The sequence below is a fragment of the Aythya marila genome (genome assembly GCF_965140915.1).
Source record: "Aythya marila genome assembly, chromosome: 3".
Taxonomy (NCBI): Eukaryota; Metazoa; Chordata; class Aves; order Anseriformes; family Anatidae; genus Aythya; species Aythya marila.
Genome location: NC_139044.1, coordinates 22,445,908 through 22,464,890, shown reverse-complemented (window position 1 = coordinate 22,464,890; position 18,983 = coordinate 22,445,908). Strand labels below are relative to the sequence as shown.

Genomic DNA, 18,983 nt, shown 5'->3' with positions numbered 1-18,983 from the left:
AAAAAAAAAATGACTCACTAGCAATAATTCTTAAAACTCAGTATCTAAATGAAAAAAGGTATTCACAATGTCATGTTACAGCTGAAGTTTATGAGATGTAAAACCGTCTAGTTCTGTCTACTTACAGACTAGAAATACTAACATGAATTAAGTTATTTTTTATTAATTAAGTCTTTTACTTTGCATGTTTCCAAATCACCACACTTGCTCTGAATTGAAATATGTATCTGAGGCTCCAAAATAACTTAAGTCCCATATAAACTTACTAGCTTCTGAAGATTGTGCGATAAGTCCCCTACACTGACATGAGCATTTAAGCCACTTATTTACACCACTAAGAGTTGTGTATTAATCATGACAGATTTAATACTCTCAAAATGCTTTAATATGGAAAGTTCACAAGCTAATTGTACTACCATCTGAAAGTTTCCAGATAGTACTATGAAGACATCTTGTTCAAGAAGTACAACCACATCTGGAAGCAGAATTGGAGATGCATATTTTCTGATTTATCTAAAAACTTACAATGTTTCCGAGAAATTTTTAATAGCTTGTCTTCAGTTGTACAGTTTTATCCCATAAAGAGAGCTCTAATAAGTTGCACTAAAATGCAGCTGCATAAACATGTTTACACAGTTCCATTTTCTCATCCACATTCCTTTCCCACAGGTGTACCTTTTCCACTACGAACTGCACTGAAGCGTACCTTACGTAAGTGCACACATGCAGAATGTCACTTGTAAAATAGGCCAGGCTGACCACGGAGGGAAAAACTAACAGGATACTTTATCTGAACATAAAATACACATGTGACATAAGAAGTAGTACTAATTCCATCACTCTCACAACAGCAGTATTTAAATTACAAGCACCATCTTGGCATTGCAGTGAAAGTCACTATCACAATATAAATTTTCCCAAGTGACAGAAGAAATGCACTTTGCCAATGTTGTTACAGTAATTACTACATTAACTTGTCTGTAATCAAATAACGAAGCACTGCATTTTTCCCATCGTTTGGGAGAATCCATACAGCTGTAGTCCATAAAATGTTTCTCCAGTTAAAATAGAAATAGCAGCAGTAACAACAGAAAGGTTGCTTTTTCAGATTCATGTTCTTAGTTCAGGGAACAGCAAGGTATTGAAATTAAAAGGATTTTTTTTTAAGAGGTAGCAATTGCTTTTAACATAAAGACCATGGTTTTGCAGTCGTCTCACGGAAACTAAAAGTGTAACGTTAGTATTTATCACAACTGCAAAAGTATTGCTAATTCATAAACACCAAGATAGCAGAAAGTTACTCAGCCAATGAAAATAGAAAGGTACTTACTAATTTAAGAGCAAATTTGGTTATTGCAGTTCTGAAGTATTTCTCCCACCTATTGAAATTTTAACCTAGTGTGCTGTTCCTTTGCTTAGTAAAAGGAGAGAAACATCTACAAATATATTGATTTTTTTCCAAAGGATTTTCAAAAGGAATTGCCTAAACCTTTAAATAACATAAAAAAGCTCCCTCTCCTTTTGTACACAACCTCTATCACACCTTCACCTTTCCTCATTAGGAAAGTGAAATAAGCGCCGAAGTTTTCTCCTTCACAAAAAAAAGATCCAAGTGTTTTGAGTAAATGAATATTGCTGGAGCCCATAGAGAAGGTTTTATTTGATGTGAGCTTTTCTGACACGCTAATGAAGGCCTGACAGACAAGGCAAGAGAAAATGTTATTTGAGCACAAACTCAATGTTTGCTCACTAGACCGCTTGCCTTTCAGAAGGTTACCCAAACACAACTCATGCAATGTGAAGTCAATCTTTTCTTGCTGTCTTTTGGCAAACAGATGTGAGCCTGGGAATTTCTCATACATTCAGATAAATCGAGAACCAGACCTTTCACTGCACCACCTTCATACCTTTAGAAGATGTCAGATTTCTCTGGGACTCTCTGATTTCACACTGTTTAGACTAAACCCCAATTACTGCCTATCATACACAAGTCACATCAGTTCCAAAGCTGCTCACTAAAGTTTGAGACATGTTTGAGACATTTTTAATCTGCTTTTCAACGTTGGAAACCTTGAGACAAGTCTAAACTATGAAACATCCATGTAACGTTTTTCTACATGCTTTTTCTAATGCTATCTATTCCTCTTAATATTACAACGAAGGATGTTGGAATGTATCTTAAAAACCTGATTTGGTGTTTTCTGTAGCAGACAGATTCCCTGGAGCCAAACAGTCCTGAGCTACATTCTTGTCAGTACAGAACTGCACTTGTACACCCTCCAGATCAATTCTCTACTCAAAAAAAATACTTTGGAAAAGTGCAGGGTATACGAGAAATTGCATTCCAATTGTATTACAAACCAATAAATCTTATTTTTCCATATGATGCCATTTGACAAACTCCATTTTTATATTGAAGATGTCCAGTTTTGACTGGGTATCAACAATGATGTACTTGCAGACTTTTCAAACCCAATGACACCTCTTGGGATTTACATTCAAGTGAGTATGGTTAGATAGCTATTTTAAGATTGAATTCAAGATCAGGCTTCAATTTGATTACTTCTCCTACAGTGTCTATGATGTAAGTGAATTGGTGACATACAATACATTGCTTTTTCCTGTGACTACAGACTACCCATTTAAAATGCATTATACATGCTCTGTTTCTAGGAGATTTGTCAAAACAGTATTTGGCTCTAATGATTAGACAAAATTGTCATATCACATTAACTCTCTTCACATAAAAAATAAGGAATCAGAAGGGGATTAGTTGCTGAAATATATTTATGAGTATTGTTTCTTTCCATAGCTAGGGTTTGAGGAACATGAAATGCTCCAGGACTCTGAAGCAACAGGGCTGAGCCTGGCCTTCTGCACAGGAAACAGGGGTATGGGAACTAAGAGACGACTAATAACTTTTGGTCATTACAGAGTAAAACTGTGGAGAGCTTTTTACACTCTGGCAAGCCAGAATGGCTGGGTATATGCCAGCTGGGTATACGCCACAGCTGCACAAAGTCACCACCAGTAACCCACCTCCAAATCCAGACAGACAGGCATACAGCAGCTGCTGAAGACTTCTGGCAGCCTCGTGGTGCAGCAACAGCTGCAAAGCAGCTCAGCAGCTAGGAGAGGTTTGGTCCCTCTGCAACTCTCTCCCTTTCAGCCCACTTAATTGGGCTGCGTACCAGTCCCAGGGCATGGGCACTGCTCATTTTAATAAAGCTAACAAAGCTGTTTATTACTCTGTCATTGAACCTATATATAGCAGTGTTTTAAGTATTAAAACCTGAATAATTTTTTTTACAATTTTAAATCTTATTTAACAGAACAGACTTGTTTAGTCTACAGTATTTAACAGTCACCAGTCAGATCCTACTTTAATCTGAGCAACATCACATCAGGTAACTCACCTTCCCTGCAAGAACTGAGGGCCCAACCAGGTACTGAAAGCTGACGAGCAGCAAGAGGAAGATCACCCTGCTTGTCAGAAGATACTTATCTTTGTATACTCTGCCCTTTCCAAAACAACTTCTGTATAAATGTACCAGGGATTTCTATAAACTGAGAAAAGTGAACCAAAGTTTGGACTAGTTGATCCAAGTGCAGAGCAAATTGTTATTCAAAAAGCAAGAAAATATCTGTCCCAAAGAGTCTGCTTTGGAGACTAAGATAGAAAACAACCTTGAGGAAAGCATCTTAATCATTTTTGGATGATTTGTTCTTCATATTTGTTTCATACATACTTATAGTTTCTTCATACTTGTATGGCATATCCACTACACTTTTTCTCACCACGAATAAAAGGCATCACGTGGATCTGGTAATAGAAGAGCCTGCAATACCCACCAGTGTTCTTCCTGGTTTTCCGATACAGCTAAGAGACATAGGGCAGGACCAGCACCAATACGTATGGGAAATGGAAACAGGCTCCTCAGTTACTGGCATATAAACAAGGAGTGAGAGCAAACCACGCTTTTCATGGGGGTATGGCACAGGGAAGGAGGGAGAGAACGGAACCAGAATGCTCATGCTAAGTTAGAGCAAGAAATTGTAAAGCTAGGAGATAATTTGAAAGGCAAGAGCCTGCCTATCATGCTAACATGCTAAAACACTCACCCTTCCCTCCTCACAGATTATTTTTAATCCCAAATTCAACTCGCCGCATACCTGCACAAGCACGTTTGCTGGTGTAAGGACAGTGACCATTAGGCAAGAATGACCAGCAAGGGGGGTTAATTTTTTCAGTGGCACCTGCTCAGTGGCTTTGGTGACTGAGGTCCACTTAAAAGCATACACGCACACAGTGTGTACACTATGCATACAGTAAGAGCAATAGCTTTAGAGTTGATATTTTTCACTTAAACTTTACATGCACTTTTGAGCAAGTTTTTAGTAAACAATGCAACTATAATGTGACTGCAAATGGAAAGGATAAAGATAAGCAAGAATCACAACTACTGGCTTTAATTTTTCAGTAAAACAAGTTACTGCTGAGCTAGCTTTGAATTCTCACAAAGTAACAAACCAAGCCCAAAGGGCTGTGTTTCAAATGCTAACAAACTGAAGGTCCAGTCCCCTACATGCAGGGATTTCTTTCCTTAGGACAAAATGGAGAAGAACTAAACTGTTCACAATCCAAGTCAATACTAAAAATAGTTGGGGCACAATTTGTAAGGCCACTGAAAGGATTTTACACCTCATTGCTTCCTTGTTGAGTGATTGCACTTTCCCTTTCAAAGCTCAGCATTGCAACAGCTCAACAACAGCTCTCTTACATGACTTTTCTTCACAAGTGTGGCATTACCATCCCCTGGCACAGCTACCACGAACACCAACCAGAAGCATCAGTACTCTTCAGACCACCAGTCAGAGCGTGATAAACATGGTCAGGATTCTTGTTCACATGACACATTGAAAAGATACCAGCCATCATGAGCCAGTTTGCAAGGCCGAGTGAACATGTGAAAACAAGTGGTATGGGTAAAAATCACAGCACTACAAGGACCTCCATCTGAAGTCATACAAGAGACGTGTGCTGTGTGTTACTGAGTTCTGTACAGTACCTAAGAAGCTCCCCACACTTCAAAAATAAAAGAAAAGCTACCTCCTGTTACAGTTACTACATTCAACCCCCTTATATTTTAAGATGGAAAGAAATATTCCCCTCAGGGAAAGGGGCCCAGCTCATAATTTCTGGATTAAAGCCGTTGCTATTAGCTGCAGGATGAAATTATTAGTGACAGGTTCACTGAATTACCTCTTTACAGAGGTCACTAGAGCTTCCTAGAAACCTAAAACTGCCATTGTAAATTTAGCTAATAACAAGTAAGCTTTTTGAACTATCAAAATTAGAAGTAAATATAACAAAGACCCTGTTTTAACACCCAAATTTAGTCATGCACTGAAGTAAAATACTTTCTCATTTCTGTTCAAAGTTACAAACTGGAAAATACGTGAGTGTTGGCATGTGTCACTAGTAACTCGACATTTTACATCTACAGATGTGGACACAGAATGCATATTGGTTTTCAATATGCTCATTTCTCTCTTAAAATGATAAAACAGATCAAGAATAATTTCTGACAAGAACTGCAGCTTGATCGGCACATATAGAGTAAGATTAAACAGAAGTTACTTTTTCGTAACTAAGAATTTTGCCTGATGAAATAAAACAAATATATCAAGAACTTGGAGGGGAAAAACATCTACAACATCTTACTTCCATTCTGCATTCATTAGTGCCTTTCTAAATCTTTACACAATTATTTACAAAGCACCTTGGACAGAAATTGTTCAGCCCATCATTTTGCAGGCTTTACTTAGTTCTGTTTATGCTTGCAAGACTGCTAATAAACTCTGCACTGTTTCATGTAAAATACATACACAGTCCTCCAAGTACAGCCTGTGTTTCCTCCCTCACAGGTAAGTGACCTCATTATTGGATTACAAAGTCCTGTTTCTTTTGCTTGTGCTCTCCCTCACCCTGGTCCTACAAATTTTGCTCTCCTAATTGTACAAAGGATGCCCCTGATCCCAATCCAGTGAACAGCTGAATAGTCAAGTCTCTGCTACTTGGTGAGAAACCTGAGCTAGAAGTCCTTCAGGTGGAATTGGGCATAAAATCCAAGTCTCCCTTGTTTTGGAGGTATATATGGTTGTTTATAAGGTCATATGGAAGTGTTAAAAGGCATTCAGAGGCACTACTGTTGCAACGGGACTTGGACACTGGAGCACTGGTAGGAAAACCACCAAGCACAGCCTCTGCTCTACAACACGACAGTATACCTGGCTGCTGACACTTCAAGGGGATTGAGTGATATATCTCCTTACCGCAAGCTCTCCACTCCTCCCCAAAACCCCCACGTGATGAGCACCTTTGTCCCTGTTGGTCCCCCTTAATTCTGACATACCCTGTTGGATGCAACCAAGAATCTTTAGAGACGATGTTCTATCCTAGATAAAAGCATTTTGGAGTCCCCACTTTTAAAATAACCACTTTTAATTCCACTGTTTGATAAGACTGGCTGGTAAAATGTTGTTGCAGCTGAATTACTGGGGAAGAAATGCAACCCCCCCCAAAATGGTCACGGTAAATCCCACCTTACAATGAACATCCCCTTTGCTGTCACAACTGTCCCATGTTCATTACCACTGAACAGGAACCTATTGAAGTTCTGATAGTTCCACATGCCTTATGTAAATCTAAAGTGTGCTCTTACTCATCAGTGAAAAGGTAATGTGCAAAGATACACAAATCCCACTGACCTTGGTCACAAGATCTCTGAAGTACAACCAAAATTCAACTGTTGTTGTACAGATCCTGTCTGTAGAGTAAACTTTGCAGTCAAGGCTGAACTACCACAGTGTGCAGAACTCAAAGTCTAAATTCAGTTCCTTTTCTAATTGCCCTTTTTTCTGCTTAATATTTTAAGGGACATTGTTTAAACAATTAATACATCTCATGCAGTAACTAAAGATACCCCGTAAGGGAAAGTGTCTGGAAAAATGCTTTATTAATCAACTGTGAGACTCACCATCACCTTTTGTGCATGGCACATTTGTTTCTGAACAAATCAGGCAAACAACCTCTTCCCTGCTGTGCCAGTTTCCATATCGCTGTAGCAAAGAAAACCACATTGTTAGTTTACCTCTTAGCACCAGGTTTAGCTCTTCAGATCTCTAGGTTGAGCAAACGACCTTACTGAAATAAGAATGAGTTGTTCCACTGTGGAGAATTTAAGAGTAAATTCAGTAAGATTCAGGCAAAATGGGACAGACACTTAAATACCAAAGTGTGTTACTGCCACAAAAAAGCAACAAACTTACAGATAAAAAATAATCATAGAAGTAGGTATCTAAGATACTGAGAAACTCAATCTCTGAGCTTCCTTATGAAGTCCTGGAGTGGTCTAAATTACTCTGTTACCGGTATTTCACTATAGTTGCATTCTGCGGGTCTAGCTCCCCTTGCAGCAACTGTCACCTAAATCTCTGCTAGCCTTCAAGACATTAGGTGATCTGCAATTCAACAAACTCTGTCAGGGGCTGCATTGAATTACCTACCATCTGGAAACTGTAAAAATCAAAATTATATTAAGGGTAATGAAAAAATATTAAAGCACAATGGTAAAGTTTGACAGCCTTCCAAGAGAATTAACTAGAAACCTGCCTCTTCTGATGCCCCACACTGCTCGCTGCGATACAAATGAGAGCTATGAGCCCTGAGGCATCAGAAGACTGAGTAGGGTCTCCTACATGCAGACAGTTGTCAACCAAGCACCTTGAAGATAAACTATTCCTTTATGGAAAGGAATCCACAATTTTTTTAATTTTAACTTCTAAATCAGAACACCTTAAAAAATGAAGTTTCAAAACATATAAATTCTTTGCAAAAGTAGTTACCTTTCTCCAGCCAACTTTATGGTCTTTTTCTGAAAAGAAAAAAAGTGTAGTTCAAAATGAAGTTAAAGGATTATTTGGAGTTGTCTTGCATAAACACAAGCCAAATATCAGCTTAAGTTATTATAATGGTTTTTATACGGGCTCATAAGTCACACAGCAGATTTTGGCAGAAACAGAGCTCAAGTCTTTACAACATGCATGTTCAGTTATTTGAACACAGTGCCAGAAGTTTCCCAAAGATAAGTTAAATATACCAGGAAAAATGTTTTTAATATCTGAAGAGTTACTCAACCTGAACCGAATGCATCAAGATAAAGAAAACATTTTTCTCTCTATTCTGAGGACAGACGAATCTTGCTGCTCAATATCTAACAGCTGCTGCAAACAACAGATGCTGGAAGTTCTCTAGGACTTAGAAATCTTTTAGAGTATAAAAGACTTCACAATCTTAAAAAGAGTTTCTGTAACAAACTTACAGTTTCTGTGCTGTAGTTCTGATTTTGCTCTGCTTCATTTATTCGTTCATGCTACAGCCTCTGAACCTGATGCCCAAGAAGTACTCATATCAACAATAGCTGTCCATAAAACTTGTTCACTTAACAGTACTGGCCTTAACTCCATGAAATACCAGCTCCCGTGGCTTGTCACAGAGTAACTGAACAACAACATGCTCTACACTGGCAGAATCAAAAGAAAAAAAAGATGAAGAATTAGAAATGCTTCCCTTTCAAAACATACTTCTTGCCTGGGAAACTGCACTTGATTCTACATAGCACAGTTCTGCTTATTCCTTAATCCAAAAATGAAAATCATAACCTTTAACCAATTTACTGAAAAGCTTTTTTTCCTACCCACAATTTAAGCCAAATGCATCTCAGCACTGGATCCCAAACTTTAATTTCCTTCTACTTCTGCTATTGTTATGCCAGCACTTTAAATATTTACCCTTCCCAGATTCCTAAAATGGAAGGAGACATGGCCCTTTTGTAGTGCAGATGATTTGCACAGACCACAAGTAGTGGAGAAATTCTCACGCTTTCGTGGGAGGGAACTGGATTTAGAGGACACTTTGTTCATGACAGGGTAAACTAATCTTTAATAAATTTCAATTGAAGGCTCTTTCTAACAGAGGGATTATGTATACCTTCCTTCCTCACATACAATGACAAGCATTGAAGGTATTAATAAACATTCCTTAGAGAACTGAAGAGCCACATTTTTCATAAAGCGTAGATGCGAGTCAATTGCATTTGTATCTGGAAACACTTAGCACGAAGCTGGTGAAAAGTTATTTTACCATATATGCCATTTCAGTTTATCTTCAAAAACACTAAACTTATTATAAATAAGGACTCGGTAGAAGTAAAAGCTGTACAAAAAATAAGAAACTAAATTCAAGCATTAAATAACAAGAAAGAGGAAAAATAAGTTCCCGTTTCATGGCTAATGAATGTTTTGGAATCTGCAGAGGCAGCTTAGCTACTGCTACCAAGGTGGAAAAACAGCTAGGTCTCTGCTGACACTGCAAGCATTCAAAGCTATCTACAGGAGAAATGCTCCATATCCCATTTATTAAATCAAATCTAGCATCTAACAACAGTAAAGCTACAGTAAAATCCAAAGGAGATGTAAACAAAGGATGCTGTGGAGTAATACGAGACAAAAACAAAGTCAGTCTTCCTTTTCTTCTTTTGTAAGCACTGAATTACCTTCTACTTCACAGAAGTCTGTTGCTAAGGCGTTTATTCCCCCTGCTGCAATGTAACAGAACATACAGAAGACTAATTAAAGCCTGCTAAAGCCATTGCTCATGACATCTTAACTGAAACTGAATACAATTTTAAAACAAAGAATGCTATAAAATATTGATAAATGTCAGGTTGTGCTTTAACTAAGAAGAAATCCCTCCAGAAAAAAATTTTTATCGCTGAGCCTCTTCATTATCCAAGTAAACATTTCTTTGCATCTCTATTCCATAGAATGGAGTTGGATTTTTCTTCCCTCCGTTAAGGCTGCAGAGAACTTGGGGGATCAGAAAATCAATGAGATCATGACCATAGATCCCAGAATTCCCCAAGGACCTATACAAATGGAAGCAGTAATTGACATGGGGAAATAATAAAACAAACAGCAGTTTTCTGCAGCGGGTGGACATACCATTCCTTACTACCCAAATCTGAGCACTACTGGTGTCGGAGTGCTCTGTGCTGGAAGGAATCTGCATGGCCAATTCAGGACAGAGAAAAGAAAGTAGACTATCAAAACCTGCTCTTCCATTTAATGGAGCAAAACAACTATGGAAAAAGTTAATTTCTGTGAAATCTGCAACAAAAAAAATCAGAGATGGTTGCCGCCACCTAGCCTATTTCACACAGCTCTGACACCCTACACACCTCTCTCCGTACTCTCCAGGTAGGGCACCATTTCTTTCATTTACACATTCCTTTGTGTTTTTTTTTTTTTTTTTTTCTGAACTCCACCTGTCATTTCTGTGTTTAAGCCCTTTGTTATTAGGAAAAATAAGCAACAAAGTCTTCAACTTGGCAGTACCAGAAACTCAGAAGATTAACTTCTAAGCAGCAGCCTTTAGATAAGGAAAGAAAAATCTTTGCATCTGACCTGGAGGCAGTCTTACTCTCTGCACAAACACCATTTGTCATTGCAAAAAGCTTACATATGCAGGACGGTTTAAACCTGTAACCAAGAACATCCTGTGTACGCCCAGGTCCTCTGGATTCCAGTGACCAGTCTCACCCCCTAATCATCACAGTGAACTGCACTGCATTTGCATCTTCCACAACAATGAAGTGTCAGTCACCATAAATCTCACTTACGAGGCACGTCCTGAGTTTGGAAATAGCTTTAACCTAAATTGGCAAACTCTGTATCCTCCTAAGTGAAACAACTAGCAGATGAAATCAAATTTTGTTAGTGAGATTGGGGAGAAACTAACATTCTAAGTAGTCATTAAGTCTCCCATCCTCCCCCCCAACTGACTTCACCATAAAAATATTCTAGAAAATTGTTTCTAAATTATTCTCATTCAATTGGTTACAATACCATTACCTTTCACCAATTCCAGTCAGCTACTTTAAACTGTCAAAAGACCACTGCTATTCATCACTGAAGCCCCTATCTTTTTGAAAGAAAACAGGGAAAAACCAGTGCTAGAGCTTTAAGCCCATGAAAAAAGAACTTTAAAATAGCAGTGAATACTGTGAAATTGGAGGTAAAGTTCTTTCTCAAATCTTTTTTATATACTTAAAAAAAAAATATATGTGTTGGAAGATGAATAAAAAAGGAGCAGAACAATTCTTTCCACCATTTAAAATACAGAGCTTGACAGAATCCTGTATTTTAAGCTTACTGAAGGGGTAAAGGCCTAATTGCCCAACCCACCTGTGATAGGATTTATGGCCAACTGTTAGTACCAGAATTCAAACTGTCTGGTAATCATGAAAGATTTCAGATTTTGCATTTCTTTTAATTATCTCAACCCCGCAGCCACCTCAAACCCTGTTCACAACACACCATGGTTCACAGAGTCACAGAACAGCTGAGGTTGGCAGGGACCTCTGAGGATCATCTGGTCCAACACCTCCCCGCCAAGCAGGGTCACTTAGAGCAAGCACGTTGCACAGGATGGCATCCAGACAAGTTTTGAGTATCTCCAGAGAAGGAGACTCCACAACCTCTCTGGGCAACCCGTGCTCTGACACCCTCACAGCAAAAAGTGCCCTCCCATATTCAGCCAGAACCTCCTGTGCTTCAGTTTGTGCCCGGTGCCTCCTGTCCTGTCACTGGGCATCACTGAAAAGAGTCTGGCCCCATCCTCTTGACACACTCCCCATAGATATTTAGACAAATGGGTAAGATCCCCTCTCAGTCTTCTCTCCAAGCTGAACAGGCCCCCTCAGCCTCTCCTGGTATGATAGATGCTCCTGTCTTCTACTCAGCTTAGAGAATGCCAGGAACTGTACGATTTGGAAATAACTCACGTGCATTCACATGTTCCCTAATAGCACTTAAGAAGCCTTTTTTAAACCAGGTTGACCTTGTATTCTTCTAGCTTGAGATCAGAAGCGGAAAGGAGAACAAGCCTAGACATTGCCGATAGCCATCCTCTAAGCAACAACAAAAAGTGATGTTTACTATGACTTGGTCCTAGGACGTAAGCATAAAACACTGGTCGACTCTCACTTGCCTTTGCTTGAAATCAGAAACAAAGACATCACTTGTCTTTCAGTCTCTGAAAGACCATGAGGGACAAACAAAGGGAAGGTAGTAGAAAAATCACATATCCGCTCTCAATTTATCTCAATTCATGAACAAGCTACAGAAGGTAGGCTCTTATCTCAGCTATCTAGAAGAAAAAAAAAATAATGCTTCTTAATAGCATTCATGATTGTGATTTTTCTAAGCAATCACTAGGATGGAAACAGTAGTTACTAAAGGTTATACGGAACAAATTTTTAAAACATTTGTTGTATTAAATGATGTGCTTTCCCATTTACTTGGTGTAAAGGGGTATACTTCAACCACGTCTGCCTTAAATGCAGACAGATTAAGGCAGCTAGCAATACTGGAAAACTGTAATAGCATCAGTTACGTGGATACGTGACAAAGAAATATGCTTCTAACACTGAATGGCAAGCTAAACAAATATGTCTTGTCTAAGCTGAAAAGCAGTTTTCAAGAGCAGCACAGAAGAGCCAAGGTTAATTTGCATGGTAACAATCAGCCTTAAAATGGTAGATGTTTAGATATAGTTAACAATTCTGTATATATTGTAAGTAGTAACATCCCCAAACCAGGCCACATGATTTGCTTTGAAAGGCTTGTATGTCTGATATTCTCTGGAACCTTGCCCTCTCCTAAGTGGACTGAAGGATGTCAGCTCCAGAGAGCAGACTCGAAATGGGACAGGAGAAAAGACATCTGGAAAGAGGTATCCTAGTCCTCGGCAGGGTGATGCCCTTCTGAGAGGGGCTGCATCAGCAGAAAAGCTATTTGAAATAGCTCTGTGTTACACTTGAAGTTTAGATTTTGGTGATACTGAAAATTTTCAGTATTTAGTATATTAAAAAAAGCAAGCTTCAAGATCCATATAAAAAAAAAAAAAGCGTTCACAAGAAAAGGTGCAAATACTGCACTGTTATTCCACACATTACTACAACACAACACTATGCTCAGATTTCCTGTAGTCTAACTTCTGTGGATACTAGGATTGTCCTTACTGCCTAGAAAAGATGGCACTCTGGCCCTGGATTAGTCACCTTAAGCACAAGTGAGCTGACAACAGTAACAGAAGCCTTCCGACACAGATGAATGTGAATTAGCAACTTCCCAAAGGCTGCACAAAGCAGTTTTCACCTTCCTTGTCCAGCTCAGAGCGTGACTCAGGAGAAACAGCTGACTGGGTGCATAATGAAGTCTCCATTGGAAACCACATTCATGTGTTACATTTGATGTACTTCGGGCAAGTGAAAAACTTCATTAGAGCATTTCAAACAGGTTTCCAGAAACAGGGGCACACCGAATTAGGGGCTAAAGGAAGAGGAGCTGTCAGTTGTAACTGCATCAGAAAGAAAAACAGGAACACGTTTCCTGGGTTTTTTTAAATTACACTTCAAGAGCTATTGTTACTAATAGCTGCCCCAAGCTGTAAAAACTGCAACCATGGAGGGCAAAAGTCAAAGAAACCCTACTGATTTTCCCCCGACTTCTCACAGAATTAATAAGATCATTTGTGAGCCAGCCTTGAGGTTATCAGAAATCTCTTCATACACCCACAGTATACTTTTGCAGCATTTCTGTTTACAACTCCTTAATGAACTGCAGCACTGAAGCGGAAATCCTCTTGCCTGCTGGTAGACAGTGCTGGAATGCAACTTTGATATCTACATATTTTGTAGTTCCAGTAGCAGTCTGCAAGAAAAATGAAGCAATTGGTCTTTTTAGTATATAGTTCTAAAGTATCTTTATAAAAAATATAATCCCCACAACTATAAAAACTTGCATATTAATGATTGATAATATAAATTGTCATAATCGTTCATGATATAAGACAATGCTCCATTTCAGAGTGCCATAGAAAGTTTTCTTTCTAAAAAATATTTTAAAAAGAATTAAGTCTCAGGCAGATAGAAACAATGCAAACAAGAATTACATAGTTTAATTGAGCATCGTTGTTTTGACACAGGCTGAGAAAACCGAAATAGCATGGAAATTGGATAAAGGTTCAAACACGTTCTTGTCAAGAAGGAACCATAGTTTACTACAGGTATGCCTTCACTACACTGAATTTAGTTACTTACAGGGTTTTACCCCAACCACCACCATGATTCAAGCACAAGTACCCTACCTCATATACAAGCACTTGGTTCCCCACATTCCTACTTACTCAAACCAAGACAGACACTGATTTGAGTATCACCTTTCAGCATCAAAACACGATTTGCCAGCCAGGAGCTCAGACATCCACTGCAAATTCATGATGGGAAGTCAGCAGGGTTCACAACCAGAATCTGTATGCCAGAAGTCACCAACTACAGGATAGCCTCTCAATAAGGTGAGAGGAATGAGCCAGAACAGAGCAGAGAGTAATAAATCCATGACAAAGCAAGACCTCACCATGCCCTTAATGTCAAGGGCTCAAATATTCAGCACTGCCAGACGTGTTGCACATCTGATAGTGTTACGCATTTGGAGAAGAAGTTCCCAGAAGAGAACAAAAGGACTTGAAGAGACTTAACTGACATAGGAAGCAGAGTAAGGTTACAGAACCGCAGAGAGACTCAACATCATCATCATCAGGTTGGAACGCAAGATCTGGCCAAGACATGGGCCAGGGAATAACAATGATAATAAAAACCTTTGCTCCTTAAAAGAGGGAAACATAACCAAGGCAGTCAATTACAGGTAAGAAGTTGGCTTTCTGTTATTAACTCGAAAGAAGTTACAGTATTTGTGGAAGGCTTCTGTTTGTTCAATCAGGGCAATAATCATCACAGAGCATTAAGATAAGGCATTCACAGTCACAGCTTGAAAAAACATTTTGGAACATTTGATTTGACTTCTCTTCCTTCCTATATATCAGACAATCCAAAATGGATTCCAAGCAAGCAGAGAAATTAATGCTTTTCAGTCAGCTATGCCTGTTTTACTTGAAACAAGTTGAACAGAACAAAGCCAGCACATCAAGAGAGGAAACGCAGATGTACGCAAACTCACGTACATTTAGTGTCTGAAACGAAAAGTTCAGCCTGATCATGGGCTGGGGTGGGGGGTGCACACTGGAACTAGCCTTAAAGCACAGAGACATCCGATGTCATAAATCTTACTGCATGACATGCAGTTTTAAGAATTCCCAAGATATTGCTGCCAGTTGTTATCTAGGCACTGCTGATTCACCGTTTGCTTGCATGTGTTGAAAAGACCGGTGTCATGTGCAGCATTCTGCATCCAAACTCAGCATCTTGTTTGCATTAGCGTGAACTTTCACCCAGTCCCGACTGATTGTGCTTTTTGCACAGGAAAAGCTTCAGATGGGTTTTAGAAATTCCTTTGTCGGCAGATTCTCCCTCCCCTTCCCCTGATGCGTACATATGCACACAATCCATTGTACTTGGGGGGGTGGGGGACGAGAAGAACAAAGCGTTCAACTGATTCTCAGGACAACAGATAAACACGGCTGCATGGAGTTTTGATAACTACCAGTTATCTACACGTTTCATCCCCAGGACTGGAAGAACAAAGGGTATCTGTTATTTCCCCTGTGCTTCAACATCACTCAGCTGGTAGAACTGCTCCTTCTGCCTTGAAATCAGCTCATCTATTTGAGTCCACCCCAAACAGCAACTTCTGGATCCCTTCTACTGTGAACTTGACTTGCCATCTGAACAGCAGGGCAGCAGCACAGTTTGGCTGCCAGACATCATTACCTTCAGCTGGCCCTACATATTTTTTACAACTGTTCAGTCCATAGAGTATTTGGGTATTGTTTTGTGATTTAGAACAGCAACGTGACAGCCAAAGCCCCTAAGTAACGGGACATACACACACTGGATAGAGCTACCTATGACTGTAGGGATGACACAGACAAGTTGTTGGTTATACCTCATGTAGATTACAAACAAAGTCCACCAGCTCGGAGAGGAGTTGCCTCAAGTGGGAAGATGAGAGGATAATTTCCATCACCTGGTAATGACATGTAACTTTTCTCATCTGCCAATCCTGACAAACAGATAAGAAGTTCTTAGGGTATGGAAATCAGGCATCTGTCCTGGAGCTAATGGGACTGACATCACAGAAACGTACGGTAAGAAGGGACATTTTCACTGCCTGGAAGCCTTATGGCTGGTAGCATCTGGAGGAATCTATCAGCTTTCTACATAGTTTTTGTAGACTTTGCTTAGGAGTGGTGACCACCTTGGCCCCAAGAAACAGCAATTTTTCTGTGAAAGGAGAAGAGTTTGGGGTTGTAGTCGTTCTCTTCACATACTTCCAAGTGAACCAGTTATATCCAGAGTGTTTCAACAGAAAAGTCCCATATTCTTTGTATATTTTTTAACCAACTGTACAGCTACAAGTAATTTCACCCTGTTATCCAGAGTCCAACTACTACAAGTTCAAGAACTTTGAGTCCTTGAAATCTTCCTGCAAACACCTCTATCAAACAGGTAACACTGGCTTCTTCCTTTTGTGCTGATTCACCAGTAACCTCTTCTTTCAGTTTGCCTAAAACATTTTAGATCTCACTTCTACTTTCTTTGTTTGATGGCTTCTTGTCAGAACTGTTTTAGTTAAGACTAAAGTTATGCTAAGGTGAAACTTCTACATGGCAGGTTTAGTAGGCAAAATATTACAGCTTCCTTCTAATAGGGAACTAGCAGAGATTTTTTATTTCACCTACCATAACTTCAAGCAAAAAAAAATTTCACCAGATCTCCCAAAAAACTATAGAGGACCACATCTACTCTGTATTGTTTTGACAATACTGACAAAACAGCAATTATCAACAAGCAGTTATTTAAATACTAAATATTGTGGATAACAAGAATTTTAAATGTGTTTCTAACCTGAAAACAAGTGTTGAGAATATACAAGATACCAAACCACTAAAAACCCAAACCAAGGGTCAAGAATTCCTAGGCACCCAGGAGGCCATTTCTATTGCAGTTAACCATATATGTGTGTGTGTTTGTGTGTATATGTGGTTAGAAACCAATACATAGATCAGTAACCTCATTTTTGCACAGTAAGAAGCTTGTACTCCGTAAAAACCTCAGAAGTGATGGGAAGGGAGTAGACTTGCTCTCAAGACAGCCTGAAATTACTTTAGCACACTCTGAAGATAATCCCTAGGTTAGAAGGCTCCCACGCATACTCCAGTGAGAGTCACTTGATGCATTTTGCACTGGGTATAGAAAGCCACACGAATTGGCAGTATGAGGAACCTGCAACTGCCACGCTCATCTCACCTACCGCATGAATATAAAGTTCCCTACTCAGCACCCAAACTGTAATCCAAACTGTAATTTAAATAATCAAAAGGTAAACGTTTGTGTGTAAGCCAATGACAAATTTCTAATAGTCTTAAAACTAATTTATGTCAGGAATGTATCTCTTGTTTATATGTTCTTGAGATGGAAAATCCAGTACAAACTGTTTGTGAGCATTTGTCAAGACCCCATCTCTGTAAAGGATACTTAGGGCAACAAGAGAGGTTCAGAACAAAGCTTCTCATCAGCAGTATCGGAGCATCATGCCTCCTAACATGTTGTAACTTTCTCCTACAAAATCCAATTTTTCTTAAAACTTTGGAAGAGCAGTAGTTTTTACCTGGCTTGACAATAAACAGAGCCCATTTTATCAGCCTCTCAATGGCAGGGAGGGATCCCAAGGGAGTTTCTCAGTGGAACTCTGCATGGAATTTCAGCAAGGTAATTAAGTGTAGACCACTTCAAAGGGGCATGTGTCTACACTGATCACTGTAACGTGCAGTACTGCAGAAGGGGAAGTCAGTACTTCAAACAGCATTTGAGTAAAATATGGATTTAAAAAAAAAAATGTACTCTACATGAAAAGGCACTGACAGAATATTCTAGCAGGCCTGCTTTTCATTTTTCAGTTAACATTATTTATGCCTGTGTAGAAATATTTCTACACAGACAGCAGAACTTCGCTGTTAGCTCCAAATACCTAAGCATAATTACATGTAGAATGGTTTTAAAAATTAGTTATGCCATGGCTCATAATCTTTCTGTGCAGACTGCAGGGCACAGCAAATTCAGTTTGTTTTCTCTCTAGGTTACCTTCAGTAGCCACACCTGAACTAGTCCCATTCAAATTCACAAGCATTTGTCTAGCATCTCCAGCTCACATCATACAAACTACTTCTGTTGACGCGTCATGCATGCCAACATCCTGGATCCTTTGTTTGCTAATTTTGTTTGCTAAAACCCCAAGCTTCTGCAGACAACCAAGAGAAAACACTCTTCTGTGCAGTACATATACTACCATGAATGTTGATCATTCCTAATAAAGTCCTCCTTCATGCCCACTGCCTCCCCACTAAAGATTTGTAAGTCAACTTCTCTCCACAAAAGCTAAACCATCAAGATATTAATTTTATCCAGTTTGTCTGGTGCAGAAGTTAGGCTTGCACCATTGTTTGTCCTCAATCTGATGACAAAATGACAGTATTAGAGAAGCTGAAGTTAGCTGATGCTGCAAACTATTAACCAACCTAAGGAGTAGGGCAACTGACCACTATTTTGGCAAACAGGGGTTCCAGTCCTTTACAAACGATCTGGAATTTTAGAAGGAGAAATGGAAGTTCACTTACCTTAATCCCAAAATGGATTTTTTGCTTGTTTAAACTAACATGCAGCTCTGAATTTATAGCAACTACATCCCAACATCCACTCTTACAGACTCACATGAAAATATATTTTGGGGACTGAGGTGTGAAGGCTCAGCGAATTGAGCCTTTGCCTAAGATGACATCAGCCAGTTGCAAAACAATTCTAGGTGCAATGTCAGAACTGGAAGTACAAGCCAAAAGGTCTGGC

At 39.2% G+C, this 18,983-nt stretch overlaps 1 protein-coding gene across 7 annotated transcripts in view; it reads right to left on the bottom strand.

Annotated features, from left to right (window-relative positions):
* Positions 1-18,983, bottom strand: part of DISP1 (dispatched RND transporter family member 1) — a gene marked incomplete at its 3' end in the record, with an annotated part of 87,613 nt that overhangs the window by 46,893 nt on the left and 21,737 nt on the right. For 3 of the 7 annotated variants that reach the window (XM_082755537.1, XM_082755538.1, XM_082755536.1), the window contains exons 3-4: positions 7,909-7,937; positions 7,047-7,122 (exon numbers count right to left, since the gene is read on the bottom strand). The exons of 3 other annotated variants lie outside the window; for them this stretch is intronic. In XM_082755537.1, coding sequence (XP_082611663.1) covers positions 7,047-7,057 — 11 coding nt within the window. In that variant the 5' untranslated portion in view covers positions 7,058-7,122; positions 7,909-7,937. Of the gene's footprint in view, positions 1-7,040; positions 7,123-7,908; positions 7,938-18,983 lie in introns of all 7 variants that reach the window. One more of the 7 variants, XM_082755540.1, reaches the window with a different exon arrangement.